This window comes from Schistocerca nitens, chromosome 3, assembly GCF_023898315.1.
Source record: "Schistocerca nitens isolate TAMUIC-IGC-003100 chromosome 3, iqSchNite1.1, whole genome shotgun sequence".
NCBI classification, from domain to species: Eukaryota; Metazoa; Arthropoda; class Insecta; order Orthoptera; family Acrididae; genus Schistocerca; species Schistocerca nitens.
In genome coordinates, this window is record NC_064616.1 from 163,587,018 (window position 1) to 163,605,051 (window position 18,034).

Consider the following 18,034-nt stretch of genomic DNA (forward strand, 5'->3'; position numbering starts at 1 on the left):
ACACTTCTGGAACTCGATCTTTAGGCCAGTTATTGGCTCTCCCACCGATCCGACTTTTAATCTCATCTACATTAGTAAAATGACGGTCCTTTAAGTATTTATTTATTTTTGGGAACAGAAAAAGGTTACATGGGCCATATCTTTCGAGTATGGAGGCTGGAGCATCACTGCAGTACTGTGGCAAAAACTCGGGGTGCGCTGTGCCACTAAAATCCAAGAATACAGCGAGCATAACCTTCACATGTGATCGCACTTATCAGTTTTTTTCGGCCTCGGTGATCCGGAATGCTTCCACTGGGACAACTCATCCTTAATGTTGACGTCATATACGCAAAAACATGTTTCATCGCCTGTTCTGAAGGGTTTCAGTAGTCAATGTCATTGTTGACTTCATCTAGCGACTCCTGAGCAATTTGCATTCAACATCTTTTTTTCGAAATTCGACAATTTTGCTATCCCACATTTCGTATCCAAAAAATCAGAAAAAATGTCATTGCGTGAGTAATTTAAAATTTCAACATCATCAGCGACTTATCTACTCGTAATTCGGAGATCATTCCTAGTTATTTCTTTCACTTTTTCCACGGTTTCATCGGTTTATGATGCGTTGGGGCGTCCGGGGCGCTAGTCATTTTCAACGTCTTCACGGCCCTCTTCTCATAAACCCGTGGCAGACTCATCAAAACCAATATTTAATATTTCTAAAACTTTGTTGCACATTATTCCGTTCTTATAACAAAAATTAATACAAATTCACTGATCAATTTTTACACAAAATAAATAATGACCTCTGCTACGTATGTAACATTTTTGACAGCTGACAACAGACTAAATATTCAGTATGGTTAACATTGTACAGAAATATAGAAACTTTCAGACCTGTTTGCCAACACAAGAACGAACAAAGCGCGCGAAGCGGACTAAAACAACACGCGAAATTACAAAATTCCCTTTAATTTTTGAATACACCTTGTAAATCAATTTCAATATTTCACATTTAACTTTCAGAGAATAAAGTAGCATGGAATGTAAGCCTCTAAAATGTTTCCAAAGCTAGAAAGCTAGAACTGGAAAGCCAAAGGATACTGAGTAACGTAAGACCGAAACAGAAAGACAAAAAAAACCTACTCCCAAATGTAGGAGGAATTGTCTGAGAGAAACATTTCTCACGTTTATACGCCCGTACAGGCTTAATTTATAGACCGTTGCTCACAACTGCAGTAATTAGTGAACACTGAAAATTGTGACTGCACATATCGATTTTATATTGTGCAAATTATGGCGTTACCAAAGCTGTGATAGTCTTTTGCTATTACAGTTCTTAAATTAATTGTATGGCACACATACTTGTCCAATTCTTGGACGTCTACTTTTCAAAGTCTATATTTTTCTGAACTTCGGTTCTTGGACGTTATGTTAAAGCAACGTACTATTCCCTTATGTAAACAAATTGCTGCAATCATTTTACTATAATTACATCAAACATTATATATATTTATGGTAATTGTACAGTTTATTATTATACTATATTAAACATTTAATACATTTTAGCGGTAGTTTATTAAGCCCGTACACATCTGTCGGGATGAGTGCAAATTATATTTGAGAGGGGGAGACAGAGACACTAACAAACTGTGACCCAACTCCCAAAACCGAACCCTGATCCGCGCCCGTATATTCGAGGATTATTTGCCACTGATTTCGGTTTCAGGCCATCTACCACACTGCGATATGTTTCATGGATCAGACGATTAACTTGGATACATTTGACGAGGTAATATACTTTTCCTTACGTCTAGAGAAAGCCATGTTGAACAATGCACATCTTATTATCTTACTGGCGGCGGTATGCTGACTAATACTTGAACGGATCTTTTTCTTGAGACTGGTGCAAATTCGCCGTCAGTTGATTACAAATCTGATAACAAATTTGGTAGTGATGACTTCATTGCTACGAAATCAACACAGAAGCTCCTTTCTACTACCACGCTATATACGGAATACAGTGGTGTTTTCAGTGTTTATAAACACAATGTTGTATATTTTTCTAGCTCTTGTCTTTCAATGACCGATTAAAAGAAATGCGTTCAACGAAAATGATGATGGCACAACCGAAATTTTTTCATGTTTTTGGGAGTCACCAGATCTGCATCATGTAATGCAAATTTGATTCCGCGCCATGTTATAAAGTTACAGGATTAAAATCAAGTACGGAAGTAAAAGACTTTTTGGTTCCCACTTGGCCTGTATACGGACATGTCGTTATTTGTCGTTATTTTTAGTAACACGGTCGTCGTTACTGGCTGCTTCGGTAGAGGAACACGGTGAAAAGTCCACAAACAAGCTTCAGCTGTGATTCCCGCCTGTGGACTTGGTACGATACAGCTCTGGAACTAAAAATACCCCTTCTCTCCCTCGTGTAATTAAAGCAGCGTACCTGCTCTGCGCCACACGGCCTCTGATGCTTCCTTTCAAACTGTTCTTATACTACGCTCAGACTGTCTTGCGTGTATAACATGTTATAAACAAATGAACCACATAAGCGCTACTTATGCAAGAAATTTTCGCAGAAAATAAGGTACTGGATTTTACACACGCGTTATGAAATGACTATGTATTAACAGTGCAGGTTAGGGAGTTGCCTGTATTGTATCGAATCTTAATTTGTACCACTGCTAAAAAAATTCGTACATCTTGCATTAACGGACAGTTAGTGAGGTTGGCGTCAATTACGTGCTTCTTGTGTGTTCAGATACAGAACGTCTGAAGACATCCTTTGATTTGTTATAGTTTCCATGTAACTTTTTGTGTGCGTGGCGAAGAGAATTACTGTTATAAGGTAATTAACAACACATTGTTTTATTTATAGGTGAAAATACATGAAATAATCTTAGTTTTCAGACAGTCGTGAATCTGTATTAATTGTGGTTCGTTTCTAGGAAATTGGCTAAGAGAAAATGGCGAAGTTGCGTATAACAAGTTTCCGATATTGTAACGGTACTATTTGAGGCACTTGCTCGCATAGTGAGCCTTAAAAATGCATTTGACATTGTTTAAAAATGATGTGGTGCTTTTTCTAATGTGTTCTTTATATGGGCCTGCTCACATGTTGCCAAGGTTGTTTCGACTACGCTATAGAAGTTTCTCTGGGGATCCTTTACACATCCTCATCTCTCTGCATGAGATTTCCGTATTATTTGTGCCCTAAAGAAAGACATTTGTGTCCGTCGATTTGCTTCAGACGAAGAGATGCACACCGTAGTATACTGATGGTTCCATAGACAACCGCAAACATTTTTTCGTGAAGGCATTGACCGACTTGTCACACGGTGGGGCAAACGTATTAACAGTTATGGTGATTACTTTTGAGATAATAAACAGTTTGCTTTCTGTTTTTCCATTTCTCTCGTTTTCATTTAACTGCCCATTTTGAACTCATCGTTCTCGTTATCTTGGAATATTCAAGGATAAAAAAAATTATGGTGAGGAATGAATTCACAAGCACATGAGACTGAACAGCCAAAAGTAACTGAAATGAATCGAAATTATTGGGTAATTTCTGGTTCGGGACCGTGAAAGGAGGAATAGTGGTTTAAAAATCGTCTCCTATTCGGGACCCGGTGTTCAAACACCAGACCGGGTCACTTGACTTACCATTATCACGAATTTCATACATCATATCAGGCGAATGATGGGATGGTTCGATTAGAAGAGCGGAGCTTTCTCCATCCCAAACTGTGCTGCGCACTGTCTCTAATAATCACGTTATCGACGAGTCATTAAAAACTGAACCTTTCAAGTTCATGGTTCGAGTAACGCAGTGTGTTAGAGGTGAAAAATACCAATTCAAATAATTCGATTTGTTTCCGATGTTTCAGCTACAGGGAGTCAGTCTTCTGAAAACCGGTAAAAGTTCTTAACTTTTGCAAGCATTACTTGATTTATAGGCGTAGTAATTCAGCAGTCTGTCGTTCTAAGTGACGTTCATACAAACGATTTTTTTTTTATTTGTGTCGGTACGCAAATGGCAGAATATCTTTACTTATACGGTCTTTTAAAACAAATGTGCAGTGTGTGTTTCGTCCGTATGAATAAGCTCCATTATTGTACGCTCATTTAAAGACTTAGTTTTGGACTTGTTTATTGCCAACAGAAACACACACAGATTTTGGGTTTCTTTGGATATTGCGGTATTCAATGTCGCTACTACGGTACCGAGAGTAAATTGAGGTCCCCACCAACAATAACTAAATGAAGCTTTTTCTGTATCAATTTGTTATTTTGGATGAGACGTTCGTCTTCAACTTCACGGCAGGAAATAAATTTCTGTCAAATCAGTGGATGGAAGTCGATGATCCTGCGAAGGTAGATTCATTCGCTAGGAATCTATGGTTGGTGTCGTCTGCGATACAAGAGGGCTTTTTCTTTTCATTACTTTGCGAATGGCAAAAAGCTAAGAACCAAGTTACTACACAAGTGTTCTCTACCAACTATATATGAGAGATACGTGAGACGAGGTGCGGAGTGCTACAGAAGGAAAAAAATCGGCTCGACAATGTATCTTCCCACATAGACACTCAAAGGAATGGAAAAAAGGATTTCGAAATACTTCTTGGAATATCCACTCCATTCACCAAATATTGCGTCCTGTATCACCAGCTGTCACTTAAAAAAAAATTCTGGCTGGGAATTGAGTTCAGTGATGAAGGCACAGCAGTCGTAGTTGGTTGTTGTACAGATGTAGAATCCTGCTTTAGGTTAAGTATTGTCAGCTGGAAAATCGTCAGGCAAAATGCACTTGATCTAAAAGCCGCATACGTACATATTTAGGAGCATTTTCTTCAGCATACAAGCTTTCACCTGCGGACCTAGAACTTTTTACCTGACCAACGTAGACCCCCACGTTTATCTGTATTACCGTTTGCGTCTACGTCTACAGCTTCATTAAGACTGTGCAAATAGACAACAGTGCTAATGGAGTCCACAGAAACGTTCAAAAAATTTTTAGCTGTATCTCACGACATAAAATCGGTGCCTAGTGCATAACGTAGTTTCATGGCATCTTGATTAAAAAAAGAAACATTATGAGGCGACACCACCGTTACTTTATTGATGTGTTCAGAGTAAGGATGGTTGGAAAATTAAAGTTTGAAAGTCCTTTCTCGTGCATGAACAAGCGCGCTGAGAAGGTATACAGGCTTATCTGAGCGAAGACAATGTGTAGCAGAACCGCTACGCCCCGGAAACCGATTCTTCGACTTTCATAAGTTGGATTTTCTTCACTTGTCTGCCAGTTTTTGAGTTGCACCCGACTGGCAACGACAAGGAGAAAGATGTCTAGTAACTCGTAATATTCAAATTATAAAATTCTAAGCACCGGTTTCTGGGTGGCATGTACGAATATTATCCAGATACTACTTCACTGTTGCATACGGATCGTGCGTAGAAACGTATATGTACTCATTCTTTACATAATGTACTCGTGGAAAAAAAGGAAAAAAACGTGAGTAAACCGTATACGACGACGGTAAACGTGCTATTGCTATACACTTTACGCCAGTGGTAGTCACCGTGGTTCCTACCGCCCGATAATGGACGTTCCAGCTCTTATGGTGGACGATAGGAGGTAGAGATTTTAAATACATTGTCGTTAAGTTTTCATAAAATGTTGACAGAAAATATTTGATCAGTAATTATTATTGTATTCTTTCACTTTATGTAGCTCTGCTTAATAAATTTTATTAGGTCAAGTCACCATTTCCGTGGGACTGGTGGACGGTTGGAAAATTTTACCAGTAATAGAGATACAAAAGTGGGCGGCTAGAAAAAATGTTGACTACCACTGCTTTACAAAGATTTTCAGAGCATATAAGAACATAGATGCCTCTGAGTATTATAGTTCCTTTGAATCGTAAGTAGGGCTGGGCAAACGATAATTGCGTCCGAAACAGCTCGAGATATCCAGATAGAACAACGTAGAGCTCGATACAAAGAAAGTTCAAATTTTTAAAAATACCTGGCATCCGATATACCGATATTTAAAAAAATATCATTATCGGTCCTCGATATATCGACAAAAAGTATCGGTATATCGAAGGAAAGTCTCGATATATCGGCCTTTAAAAATATCAACTCCACATTGTAAACATACTGCTGATTTTAGAGTTGTACACTTAAGTATTGATTTATTATTATATATTCTGTACATCAACAAGCGCCGGCCGGAGTGGTTCAAATGGCTCTGAGCACGATGGGACTTAACATCTGAGGTCATCAGTCCCTTAGAACTTAGAACTACTTAAAACTAACTAACCTAAGGACATCACACACATCCATGCCCGAGGCAGGATTCGAACCTGCGACCGTAGCAGCAGCGCGGTTCCGGACTGAGCGCCTAGAACCGCTCGGTCACCGCGGCCGGCGGCCGGAGTGACCGAGCGGTTTTAGGCGCTACAGTCTGCAACCGCTCGACCCCTACGGTCTTAGGTTCGAATCCTGCTTCGGGCATGGATGTGTGTGATGTCCTTAGGTTAGTTAGTTTTAAGTAGTTCTAAGTTCTAAGGGACTGATGACCTCAGATGTTAAGTCCCATCGTGCTCAGAGCCATTTGAAGCATCAACAAGCTAGCAGCCTGCCTATCTCCCATATAGCAAGAAGTGAAAGAAAAACACTTATTGTCAAAATTTCTGAGTTAATAATGGGACTTTGTGCAGATGAAAAGCTTGTGTTACAATACTTTTTTGGTCGACTGTTATGTTGTTAATTATCAGCTGCGTACATGGAGCATTGTCATGCGATATTTAATTCCAGTTAATCTCTCATGCCTTATTTTCTTAATTTGTCATTGACTACATGTCAAAATAAATCTTTTTTCAGGCTGGTGTAGGAAAATTGCGTGGTCAAGTTAAACGTTGCACTCTCTGTTGGTAGCGCCGAGAGTCGATTACGTCAGCATTTCCCCTAACCCGCCGCAAAGACCAATATTGTCATTTAGATTTCTGTTCATCATTTTCAGCAACTGTTTTTGAATAATGCCGATGTGAAGAAGCCGGCCGCGGTGCCCGTGCGGTTCTAGGCGCTGCAGTCCGGAACCGCGGGACTGCTACGGTCGCAGGTTCGAATCCTGCCTCGGGCATGGATGTGTGTGATGTCCTTAGGTTAGTTAGGTTTAAGTAGTTCTAAGTTCTAGGGGACTGATGACCTAAGATGTTAAGTCCCATAGTGCTCAGAGCCATTTTTGATGTGAAGAAATAGCACATTAGTTGCGTTAAAAATTATTTTTAACGCAGCTGGTGTGCTATTCCTTCACATCGGAAATCTTGTTATTCCATTCACACCAGTGCAATCGGACTTTTTCTTTTGTGCCACCTAAACTTGCTTCACACAATGAAAGAGAAAGGCTGTACGTGATGAAAGCCCAAAAAGTAGTGAGGCTCCCTCACACAGTGAAAGTAATTTTACGTTCTACCACAATTTGAAAAGTACAGTTTCAAATATTTGCCGAAAATTGCCAAAAAATATAACATATAATGATAATATCGGCCATTTCGTTACTGATGTATCGATATATCGTAGAAAATGTAATGCCAAAATACATCGATATTTTTTGAGAAAATATTGATATATCGATATTTGACCCACAGCCCTATTGGATGCAGAACCTAGTGCTTCTCGAACAATTGCGTGACGTTTGAGTAGAGCGGCGCGCGAGCAAACTACGTATCACGAGAATCTAACATATTGTCACGAGAACAAGCTTTTGAGAGTTTCTTGCAACACAGGTGAAAATTGTAATAAATCCTACCATCGTGCAAACTCCTGTTGTATTTGAACTAATTTACAATAAGAGTTCTCATACAGTATTTATGGATACGATATATAAACATTTATGGTGCTTTTTATGACAAGGTAATAGTCAAGGGCGAAAGTATTGTCATTTAAAATATTATTGAATCAAATAGAATGTTTTATTTGGTTATTGGAGATTGTAATAATTTACCAAGTGACTTGCAAATAAACATTTCGATTCCTGTTCACACATTAGTAAAAAAAGTTACGAGTTTTTAATCAGCTGTAAAACAAGACGATCATATTCAGATTGAACAAGGAAAGAAATTAGTTGGGAATCGAATGACCAATAAATGTTATTAAAGTGACTGTAACAGAGGTCGAGAGAACAAATAACAGTGGCCAGACCTGTTGTGTACATAATACCAACAGACGTCACTAGGTAGCAGGACAAGCTAAAAATGTAAGACAAGACAAAATCGTGACTGTGATTATTTATTTATTTGTTTGTTGAAGGTTGTTTTTACATATAATCTGAACTCAGTAAGATACTACAGTACGTTATTCGCGGTTATTTTTATGATGAAAATGCATTCTAAATTAATGGAATAATTAATATAATCTCCACACAATGGAGATAGTAATAACAGTAGTTGCTAGATCGTGGGGCGAACGAAACCTCGAACAAAGCCCGAGATTTTCCCGAGTTGTGATGTCAACTCTCCGAACAATTCGAGCACAGCACTGTAGTTGAGTCGGCGTTCGGTAGCTCCCTGACAGCTGGCAACGCTGTTGCCAGCTTTCAACTACGAAGTTCAATCGGTTCCAGACGAAAACAGTAGCCGTCTATAGAGCTCCGGCAACACAGGCATTGCTACAGAGCCGTTTACAAAATCACGTAACGTGACAGTTTGCTGCAGGCGGTGCTGAGTTACTGCACCCAGCCCGCTGCGTGTGTCAGGGAGCTAGTTAGTTACGTGTTCCATTGATCAATAGCACGGAAAAACCGTTATGATGTGAAACGTGTCAAATGCACAAGAAATGCGCACAGGAAACAACTTTTTTTTCTTTTTTTTTTGTTTACGTTATAATGCTATACCTAAATATTTCTATTATCTATCCTATGCCCTCAAAAGGCACAAAATGCATATATTATATCTCCATGGTTATGTACTCATATTCAAGAATTCATATATAGTATAGAAGGGCCGCGCGGGATTAGCCGAGCGGTCTCAGGCGCTGCAGTCATGGACTGTGCGGCTGGTACCGCCGGAGGTTCGAGTCCTCCCTCGGGCATGGGTGTGTGTCTTTGTCCTTAGGATAATTTAGGTTAAGTAGTGTGTAAGCTTAGGGACTGATGACCTTAGCAGTTAAGTCCCATAAGATTTCACACACATCTTACGTTAGAGAGAGAGAAAGAGAGAGGTATAGAAGGAGTTGTCAAGGAAGTATGATTTCAATTTGTTTTGAAACTATTACTACTGACTGTTAGACATTTTATTTCATCTGATAATTTATCACAAAGTTTTATAGCAGCATATTTTACCTCTTTCTGTGCCAAAGATAGGTTAAGTAAAGGATAGTGTAGGTCTTTCTTTTTTCTGGTATTGTAATCACAAATGTCGCTGTTGATTTTAAACTGATCTATGTTGTTGAGAAAAAATTTCATTACTGAGTAAGTGTACTGTGAAGCAGTTGTAAGAATTCCTAATTTTTTAAACAGACGCCTACAAGATGTCCGACTATGAACACACATTATTCTAACTACTTTCTTTTGAGCAGTGAATACCTTTTGCCTGAGTGTTGAGTTGCTCCAGAATATTATTCCGTGTGACATCAGAGAGTGGAAGTATGCGAAGTATGTTAGCTTACTAATTTCTACATCCTCAAAATTGGCAATTACTCTAATTGCAAAAGTTGCTGAACCTGGTCGCTTTAGGGGATCCAAAATATGAATTTTCCAATTAAGATTCTAATTTATATGTACACCCAAAAACTTAGTATGCTCTACCCTGGCTACTGACTTCTTTTGATGTGTTATGTTTATTGAAGGAATTATACTTTTTGCAGTAGAAAATTGGATGTACTGTGTTTTTTCACAGTTCAGAGCAAGCCCATTCGCAGAGAACCGATTAATAACTATTCCAAAGACCTTATTTATATCATTTTCTATCTGACTCTCTTTTACTGTATTAATAATTATGCTTGTATCATCAGCAAACAGTGTCAGTTTAGCATCTTGTTTCACATAAGAAGGGAGGTCATTCACGTATATCAAGAACAGGGGGGACCCATGAACGAACCTTGTGGAACACGTAATGTAATTTCACCCCAGTTAGATGAAGTGGCAAACTGCTTTGAATCACTTGAAGCATATAAAGAGACTTTTTGCTTCCTGTTCTGTAGATATGACTTAAACCACTCATACGCTGTTCCATTTATACCATAGAATTGGTTTTCCCCACGAGATGGCAGTTTGTGCAGTGGTGTTACAGAAATCTCCTCGTGTGAGCAACAGGGGTGTCTTATTTTGGTTCTGAATGAGTGGATTTCAATAAATTGGCGGTAATCTTAGCAGAGTTTCTTCAAGAAATACCCAGAGGTGAGTTTACAGCAGAAATATTTGAATCAGATATTGTTTTGAATTACGTAAATAGTATAAAACTTTTATGTTGCCTGTGAGCAACATTACCCATAGTTGGGACATGTGTCATTAGTATGTTACATATGCTTACGGCGGATATTCAAAACAATCAAATCGTGACACTTGCAAGCTCATTTTGTGGTGTCCAACCACTGTCAACAGTAAAATGATGGGACAGCAATGAAAAAAGAAGAAATGATGTACCCTGTCCCAGTATTGTACGTCAGTACGACAAGCATATGGGAGGAATTGATTTTGCCCGCATCTCGTGGTCGTGCGGTAGCGTTCTCGCTTCCCACGCCCGGGTTCCCGGGTTCGATTCCCGGCGGGGTCAGGGATTTTCTCTGCCTCGTGTTGGCTGGGTGTTGTGTGCTGTCATTAGGTTAGTTAGGTTTAAGTAGTTCTAAGTTCTAGGGGACTTATGACCACAGCAGTTGAGTCCCATAGTGCTCAGAACCATTTGAATTGATTTTGCTGGTATGCTGATAGAGCTCTACAGAGTACCAACAAAAACTAGGTGTTGGTACATGAGATTGTTTGGATTTATGCTAGATCTGAGTGTTGTAAATGCCTGGCTGGTATTTCGAAGAGAATCTCTGGACAAGAAGACCTTACTGAAGTCATTCAGGGTAGATATTGCCAATGGTTTGATGTTTTCAGGGAAAAGGAAAGTAGGAATGCCCTCAATAGACATAACACCACCACAAAAGAAGAAATGAAATGAAATGATCGTATGGCATTGTTGGCCGGGAGGCCCCTTGTGGGGAAGTTCGGCCGCCGTATCGCAAGTCCTTTTTAGTTGACGCCACTTCGGCGACTTGCACGTCAATGATGATGAAATGATGAACACACAACACCCAGTCATCACGAGGTAGAGAAAATCTCTGACCCCGCCGGGAATCGAACCCGGGACCCCGTGCGCAGGAAGCGAGAACGCTACCGCAAGACCACGAGCTGCGGACACAAAAGAAGAGGAGGAAGCCAACAGCTCCGACTGTTACACAAGATGTCCGATTTGATAATACGGAGCATTGGCCTGTATACGGTCCCAAAGGTCGTTGTCGTTATTGTCCATCTGGATTTTCTACAGTCATGTGTTCAAAATGCAATCTAGTATTGTGCTTCGTTCCAAAGAGGAACTGTTTCCAAAAATTCCATTGCAAGAAGAACTAGAAGGGAATATGAAACAGTTCTATTACACAGCAGGAATGCATAAATGTGTTTATAAATTAAATTATTCAGGTACAGGAAACCTTTTGCTTGAGGTTATTGGAAACCACTTTTTTTCTATAATATGTATAAATGTGGTCTACTGCTGGCAATGTTGCTTGTGAGTAACATTTCATAATTTTCATAATTTTTGTCAAAAATTTCTAAAACTGACTGAATTGTATTTCTTTAAGCATAATAAATAAATATAAGCACTGAAAAAATTCTTTTGTTTTTATTTTCACCATTTGCCAAATAAAGGGTTAAATTTGGATACATATATTTATTTTGTGTTTAGTGTATGAGAGAGAGAGAGAGAGAGAGAGAGAGGATCCATGGCGCAGTACTAACAGTGTTGCGCACGGCTCTCATGTGATGTTAGCAGGCTGCCGGCCCCATTCAGCAAGCAGCAGCAGCAGCAGGCCCACGCGCATGCGCAAGCCCAAGCCCAGGGCGCGCAGGCGCATGCGGGGCCCGGACACAGCAGCATCCCCACACCAGGCCGCCGAGCTGCTCCCTCACCGGCCACCGTGCACAACGCCGGTCAGTTTATTTATTTTTATCTCTGTTCTCTCTTCCCTTCCACATCTCTAATTTTTACATGCATGCCAGTAATATGAACTATACTGCTGAAAAAAACAGTTTTTAAGTGTTGCCGAATACAGGGTGTGACAAAAAGGTACGGCCAAACTTTCAGGAAACATTCCTCACACACAAAGAAAGAAAGTATGTTATGTGGACATGTGTCCGGAAACGCTTACTTTCCATGTTAGAGCTCATTTTATTACTTCTCTTCAAATCACATTAATCATGGAATGGAAAGACACAGCAACAGAACGTACCAGCGTGACTTCAAACACTTTGTTACAGGAAATGTCCTCCGTTAGCGAGGATACATGCATCCACCCTCCGTCGCATGGAATCGCTGATGCAGCCCTGGAGAATGGCGTATTGTATCACAGCCGTCCACAATAAGAGCACGAAGCAACTCTACATTTGGTACCGGGTTGCGTAGACAAGAGCTTTCAAATGCCCCCATAAATGAAAGTCAAGAGGGTTGAGGTCAGGAGAGCGTGGAGGTCATGGAATTGGTCCGCCTCTACCAATCCATCGGTCACCGAATCTGTTGTTGAGAAGCGTACGAACACTTCGACTGAAATGTGCAGGAGCTCCATCGTGCATGAACCACATGTTGTGTCGTACTTGTAAAGGCACGTGTTCTAGCAGCACAGGTAGAGTATCCCGTATGAAATCATGATAACGTGCTCTATTGAGCGTAGGTGGAAGAACATGGGGCCCAATCAAGACATCACCAACAATGCCTGCCCAAACGTTCACAGAAAATCTGTGTTGATGACGTGATTGCACAATTGCGTGCGGATTCTCGCCAGCCCACACATGTTGATTGTGAAAATTTACGATTTGATCAGGTTGGAATGAAGTCTCATCCATAAAGAGAACATTTGCACTGAAATGAGGATTGACACAACAACAGATTCAGTGACCGATGGATTGATAGAGGCGGATCAATTCCATGGCCTCCACGCTCTCCTGACCTCAACCCTATTGACTTTCATTTATGGCGGCATTTGAAAGCTCTTGTCTACGCAACCCCGGTACCAAATGTAGAGACTGTTCGTGCTCGTATTGTGGACGGCTGTGATACAATACGCCATTCTCCAGGGCTGCATCAGCGCATCAGGGATTCCATGCGACGGAGGGTGGATGCATGTATCCTCGCTAACGGAGGACATATTGAACATTTCCTGTAACAAAGTGTTTGAAGTCACGCTGGTACGTTCTGTTGCTGTGTGTTTCCATTCCATGATTAATGTGATTTGAAGAAAAGTAATAAAATGAGCTCTAACATGGAAATTAAGCGTTTCCGGACACATGTCCACATAACATCTTTTCTTTATTTGGCCGTACCTTTTTGTAACACCCTGTATAAGCATTTAATCACTAGAAACCAGCCGTCCGCGGTGGTCTAGCGGTTCTAGGCGCTCAGTCAGGAACCGCGCGACTGCTACGGTCGCAGGTTCGAATCCTGCCTCGGGCATGGATGTGTGTGATGTCCTTAGGTTAGTTAGGTTTAAGTAGTTCTAAGTTCTAGGGGACTTATGACCACAGCTGTTGAGTCCCATATTGCTCAGAGCCATTTTTTGAACTAGAAACCGAAATGTCTAAACCACGGCTTCCCAATATCGACGGTTCTTTCCGCGGCCAACTTTCACCAAATCGTGTAAAATAATGAGTAAAATTATTGAATAAAAATGTGAAAATCAAATTCATCACTATTTCTTTTCGTGTGAAAAACGTGTACTTTTACTTCAGGTCGTATTCCCAAGCAGCCTTTGCGGTTCCTAAGTGAGAACGCATACACAGTTTAGTGCCGGAGAATGCGGCTTCTCTGATTGAGTGTTTCGCAACAATTCGGGGGTCGTTTGTGCCCCGACTCACGGCGCTAGATGCGCTCAAACCTTTTACGCATGCGCGGAGCGAGCTTTGTCGACCAATCACAGCGCTCAGTGGCACGTATGCGGCCCCAGGCATCGTTAAATGTTGAACTTGCTTTGTCAGTGCACTACCTATTTCATAAGTCGATTTTTCACCAGTTTATTACTTCTAACATGGATCCGTGGCTGCAGTCGGGATCATTGAAGAAGGGTACGGTTTCTCCATCGTCTTCACAACAAGGGTAGTTTCCAGTTGAAATGAAGGAGGAGGGAGGACGACCAAAGGAAGAACAATCACAAGAAGCTCCGAAGACTATTGATACTTTGGGGAGGGGGGAGAGGGGGGTCATTGGGAACGTGGCACTAGCATTAAGAAGCTTTCAGTTCCCATGGGTTTCGCTCTGAAATTTAAAGTTACTGTGCTCTTGACTGACTAGGGGTCCGCCATGGATTTTCGACTGTAGAAAGGGTCCGCCAGCTGAAAAGGTTGGGAAACCCTGGTCCAAACAGTATCGGAAGTTAGTTGGGCACAGTTTGATTTAATCAGAGTTCGAGAACTCCAGTATCTCGCATGCCCTCCTTGCTCAGCCTGACAAAGAGATGTCACGCTCCGCATGAACCTAAGGAGATGACAGTATGCGTATCCATTCCCGTTCACTGCGGAGAGCTTCTGAGAGTTCTTGGAGAGTCTGTTGCGCAACAAGCCGAATATGTATCTGTTGTGAATGAGGTAGGGACTCATCACTTGAATGTCCAGCCTCTGCAAGACATTCCTGGCGATTCCCTCTACATGCGGCGTGGCATTATCGTGCATGAGACGGAATTTAGGGCCAGTATCGCGCCCACCGTAATGGTCCATCATGATCTACTCGAAGTGCACCACAGCAGTAAGGCAGCCACCGTCAACTGCTAGATCTCTAGAGTCGTTAATACTGATGCCACACAACCCATCACTGAATCTGCCGATTTAGACAACATTCGGTTTGCACTGCTCACCTCGGCGTCTCCTTACACGCACACGTCCATCATCTCGAGTGGAGGGAAATCTCGACCACTCTGTTAGTAATTCAAGTATCCAATAGCGAGTTTGCCAACCGAAATGGTTACGGGCGCACGGAAGGTGAACCTTGTAGTGCTGCCTCATTAAGAAAGAGCTAATCGTAAATTTTTAGACAACATAGTTGCGTGGAGATAACAGCGATTGGTTTACTTATAATCAATTATTCAAAATGAGAGTCACAATCGCATTATTTATTTTGTCGCCAACCGGTTTCAACCCGCGATGGGGTTATCTTCAGGGCAATTTACACTGTAAAGTTATAATATTAGTAAGTAATCATGTACGTAATCTACAAGCAATTAGTCAAAGTTACATAAATAAACAGATTTTTATACCCATTTGGTCGCTCGCTGGAGTGGTCACCCTGCCTGTGCACGGTTGGTAACTATGCATGGTTGGTTCTCTGCATGAGCTTAAATAACGGCCAACAACACGTGGGCGCACGGTAACGCCCTCCACGGTGACCAACGGTACTTACATACTTAAGCAAGAAGCACAATCTTTCTTGCTGAAGTATGTAACTCCGACAGAACAGGCCACGGAAGGCCCAAAGGAGTGACCGACCGCCGTGTCATCCTCTGCCGGTAGGCGTCACTGGATGTGGATATGCAGGGGCATGACTCAGCACATCACTCTCCGGCCGTTGTCAGTTTTCGTGAGTGGAGCCGCTACTTCTCGATCAAGTAGCTCCTCAATTTGCCTCACAACGGCTCACTCGGTGAGTGCACCCCGCTTGCCAACAACGCTCGGCAGATCGGACGGTCATCCATCCAAGTACTAGCTTAGCCCGACAGCGCTTTACTTCGGTGATCTGACAGGAACCGGTGTTACCACTGCGCCAAGGCCGTTGGCCTTAACTTTAAAAAGAGACATAAAATTACACGTAAATGTTTGCGAGTTACCAACACTATTGCAAATCAAAAGTTTATTTTGCAGCCATGGTAATAGGTGTTTGGGAGAATAGGAATCTTTACTTTGTGAACACACATCGACTTACGCAAATGTGATCAATCATGAGTATGCCTGTGCTATTGGGTGTTTTGTATACAATATTGCCGATCTTGACAACCGTATCAGAAAACTCAAAAAACTTTGTATTGTTGCATAAGTTTCCGCTTTCTTCCACCAGACCGTAGTACCCAGTAAAGATGTCGACAGACACTGTGAAAGCTTACGTAAAAAATCTGTCTTTAGTATCGAGGCAACATTTTACTGAATGGTGCAGTGAACAGACACTGTGTGTGAATCTGCGCACAGAGAATTCTGCACTGTTGTGCAACATCTTCGTGACTCATTAACAGTTAAACGTATTCTGAACCATTTCACAGTTGGCATTTTACACGTCCTTTTTTCTGTATCACACAGATAATTACTGGAAACATGTATTTGGACATGCTGGAAAAGTGGTTCATGTCGCAACAAAATAGATCGACAATGTGGACTTCATTTACCAGTAGGATGGCGCTCTATCTCAGTTCCATCTCGACGATAGTTAAATCTTTATCACTATTCTGGAAAACTCACGAATGAACACTATATTCGGAAATTTATATAGCAGTCTCCACACTCTTCCGACTATATTCCGTGCAATGTTTTTATGTAGGTTCATGTAAAAGATAGATCATTATCGACTGCTTGGGCTGAACTTGTCTACAAACTCAATACCTGGAAAATTGCAAAGGTGGTCACACTGAATACTAGTAAGTAGAGTCGTAAAACTACCGTAGGCTTCGTAAGACAGAGTAGACTACGATAGTTTTCCTAGCAGCTTTGTTCAGTTAAGACCGTAACAGCGTTATCTGAACATTTAGGTGTGTTGAATACCTATCGGGTGTCACCTCATTTCGATAGCTTTGTCTGCCTATGCGATCAGTCTCTTACTAGGTTCCCCTAGAAAGCGGCAGCGATGAACCGTTTATGGTTCAAATGGCTCTGAGCACTATGCGACTTAACTTCTGAGGTCATCAGTCGCCTAGAAGTTAGAACTAATTAAACCTAACTAACCTAAGGACATCACACACATCCATGCCCGAGGCAGGATTCGAACCTGCGACCGTAGCGGTCGCTCGGCTCCAGACTGCAGCGCCTAGAACCGCACGGCCACTCCGGCCGGCGATGAACCGTTTAGAAACTGAGTGATGGTACATAAAAGGCCACATAACTCATGGAACATTTTAGTTCTATGTAGTTATCCTCCTGTCTGTTACTTAAAAATAAAAGGTATTTATACCAACATTAAAACTATCACTTTTTAAGTCTGGTTTTATTCGAAAATTGTTGATTTGTAATGTAAAACAAAGTGATATTGTAGTAAAAATAAAAAAGCAATACAGATTTATTGTATAGCACCAGGAAACCAATTTTTTTCCAAAAAAGGTAAAATTAAAAAAAGGCAAAACAAAAAACAAAACAAAAATCAAACATACTTCTTCGAGATTATACAAAATATGTTTCTGTTGTTCATAAACAACTTCCGCACTTCTCAGTAGTAACAGGAAATCCTTGCCTTTGATTAAAATGAAGAACGTTCTGCTGAGTAAAAAATAACAAAAATAATTATATGCATTCATTTTTTGTGCATGTAAACTGCGCTTGCATTAAAAGTAACTGCTTTGGTTACATAAAAGCGCAGAAATTATGCGATAAACAAATTTGTATTACTTATAAAATGCAGTTTACATTTTGTAAGGAAATACACTGATGATCCAAAACATTATGACCAACTGCTTAATAGCTTGTTTGTCCGCCTTTGGAAAGAAATGATTCTGTGTATCAGAGATCCGACAGTTTGTTGGTACGTCTGAGGAGGTACGTGGCATGAAATATCTACGCACGGGTCATGTAATTGCGTAAATAACGGGCCGCTGATTTGCGTAC

At 41.0% G+C, this 18,034-nt stretch overlaps 1 protein-coding gene across 1 annotated transcript in view; it reads left to right on the forward strand.

Moving 5' to 3' along the window:
* Positions 1 to 18,034, forward strand: part of LOC126248102 (protein sickie) — a 687,677-nt gene that overhangs the window by 463,774 nt on the left and 205,869 nt on the right. Inside the window, exon 3 of the mRNA XM_049948773.1 lies at positions 12,024 to 12,184. Within this exon, the coding sequence (XP_049804730.1) occupies positions 12,024 to 12,184 (161 nt within the window). The remainder of the gene's footprint in view (positions 1 to 12,023; positions 12,185 to 18,034) is intronic.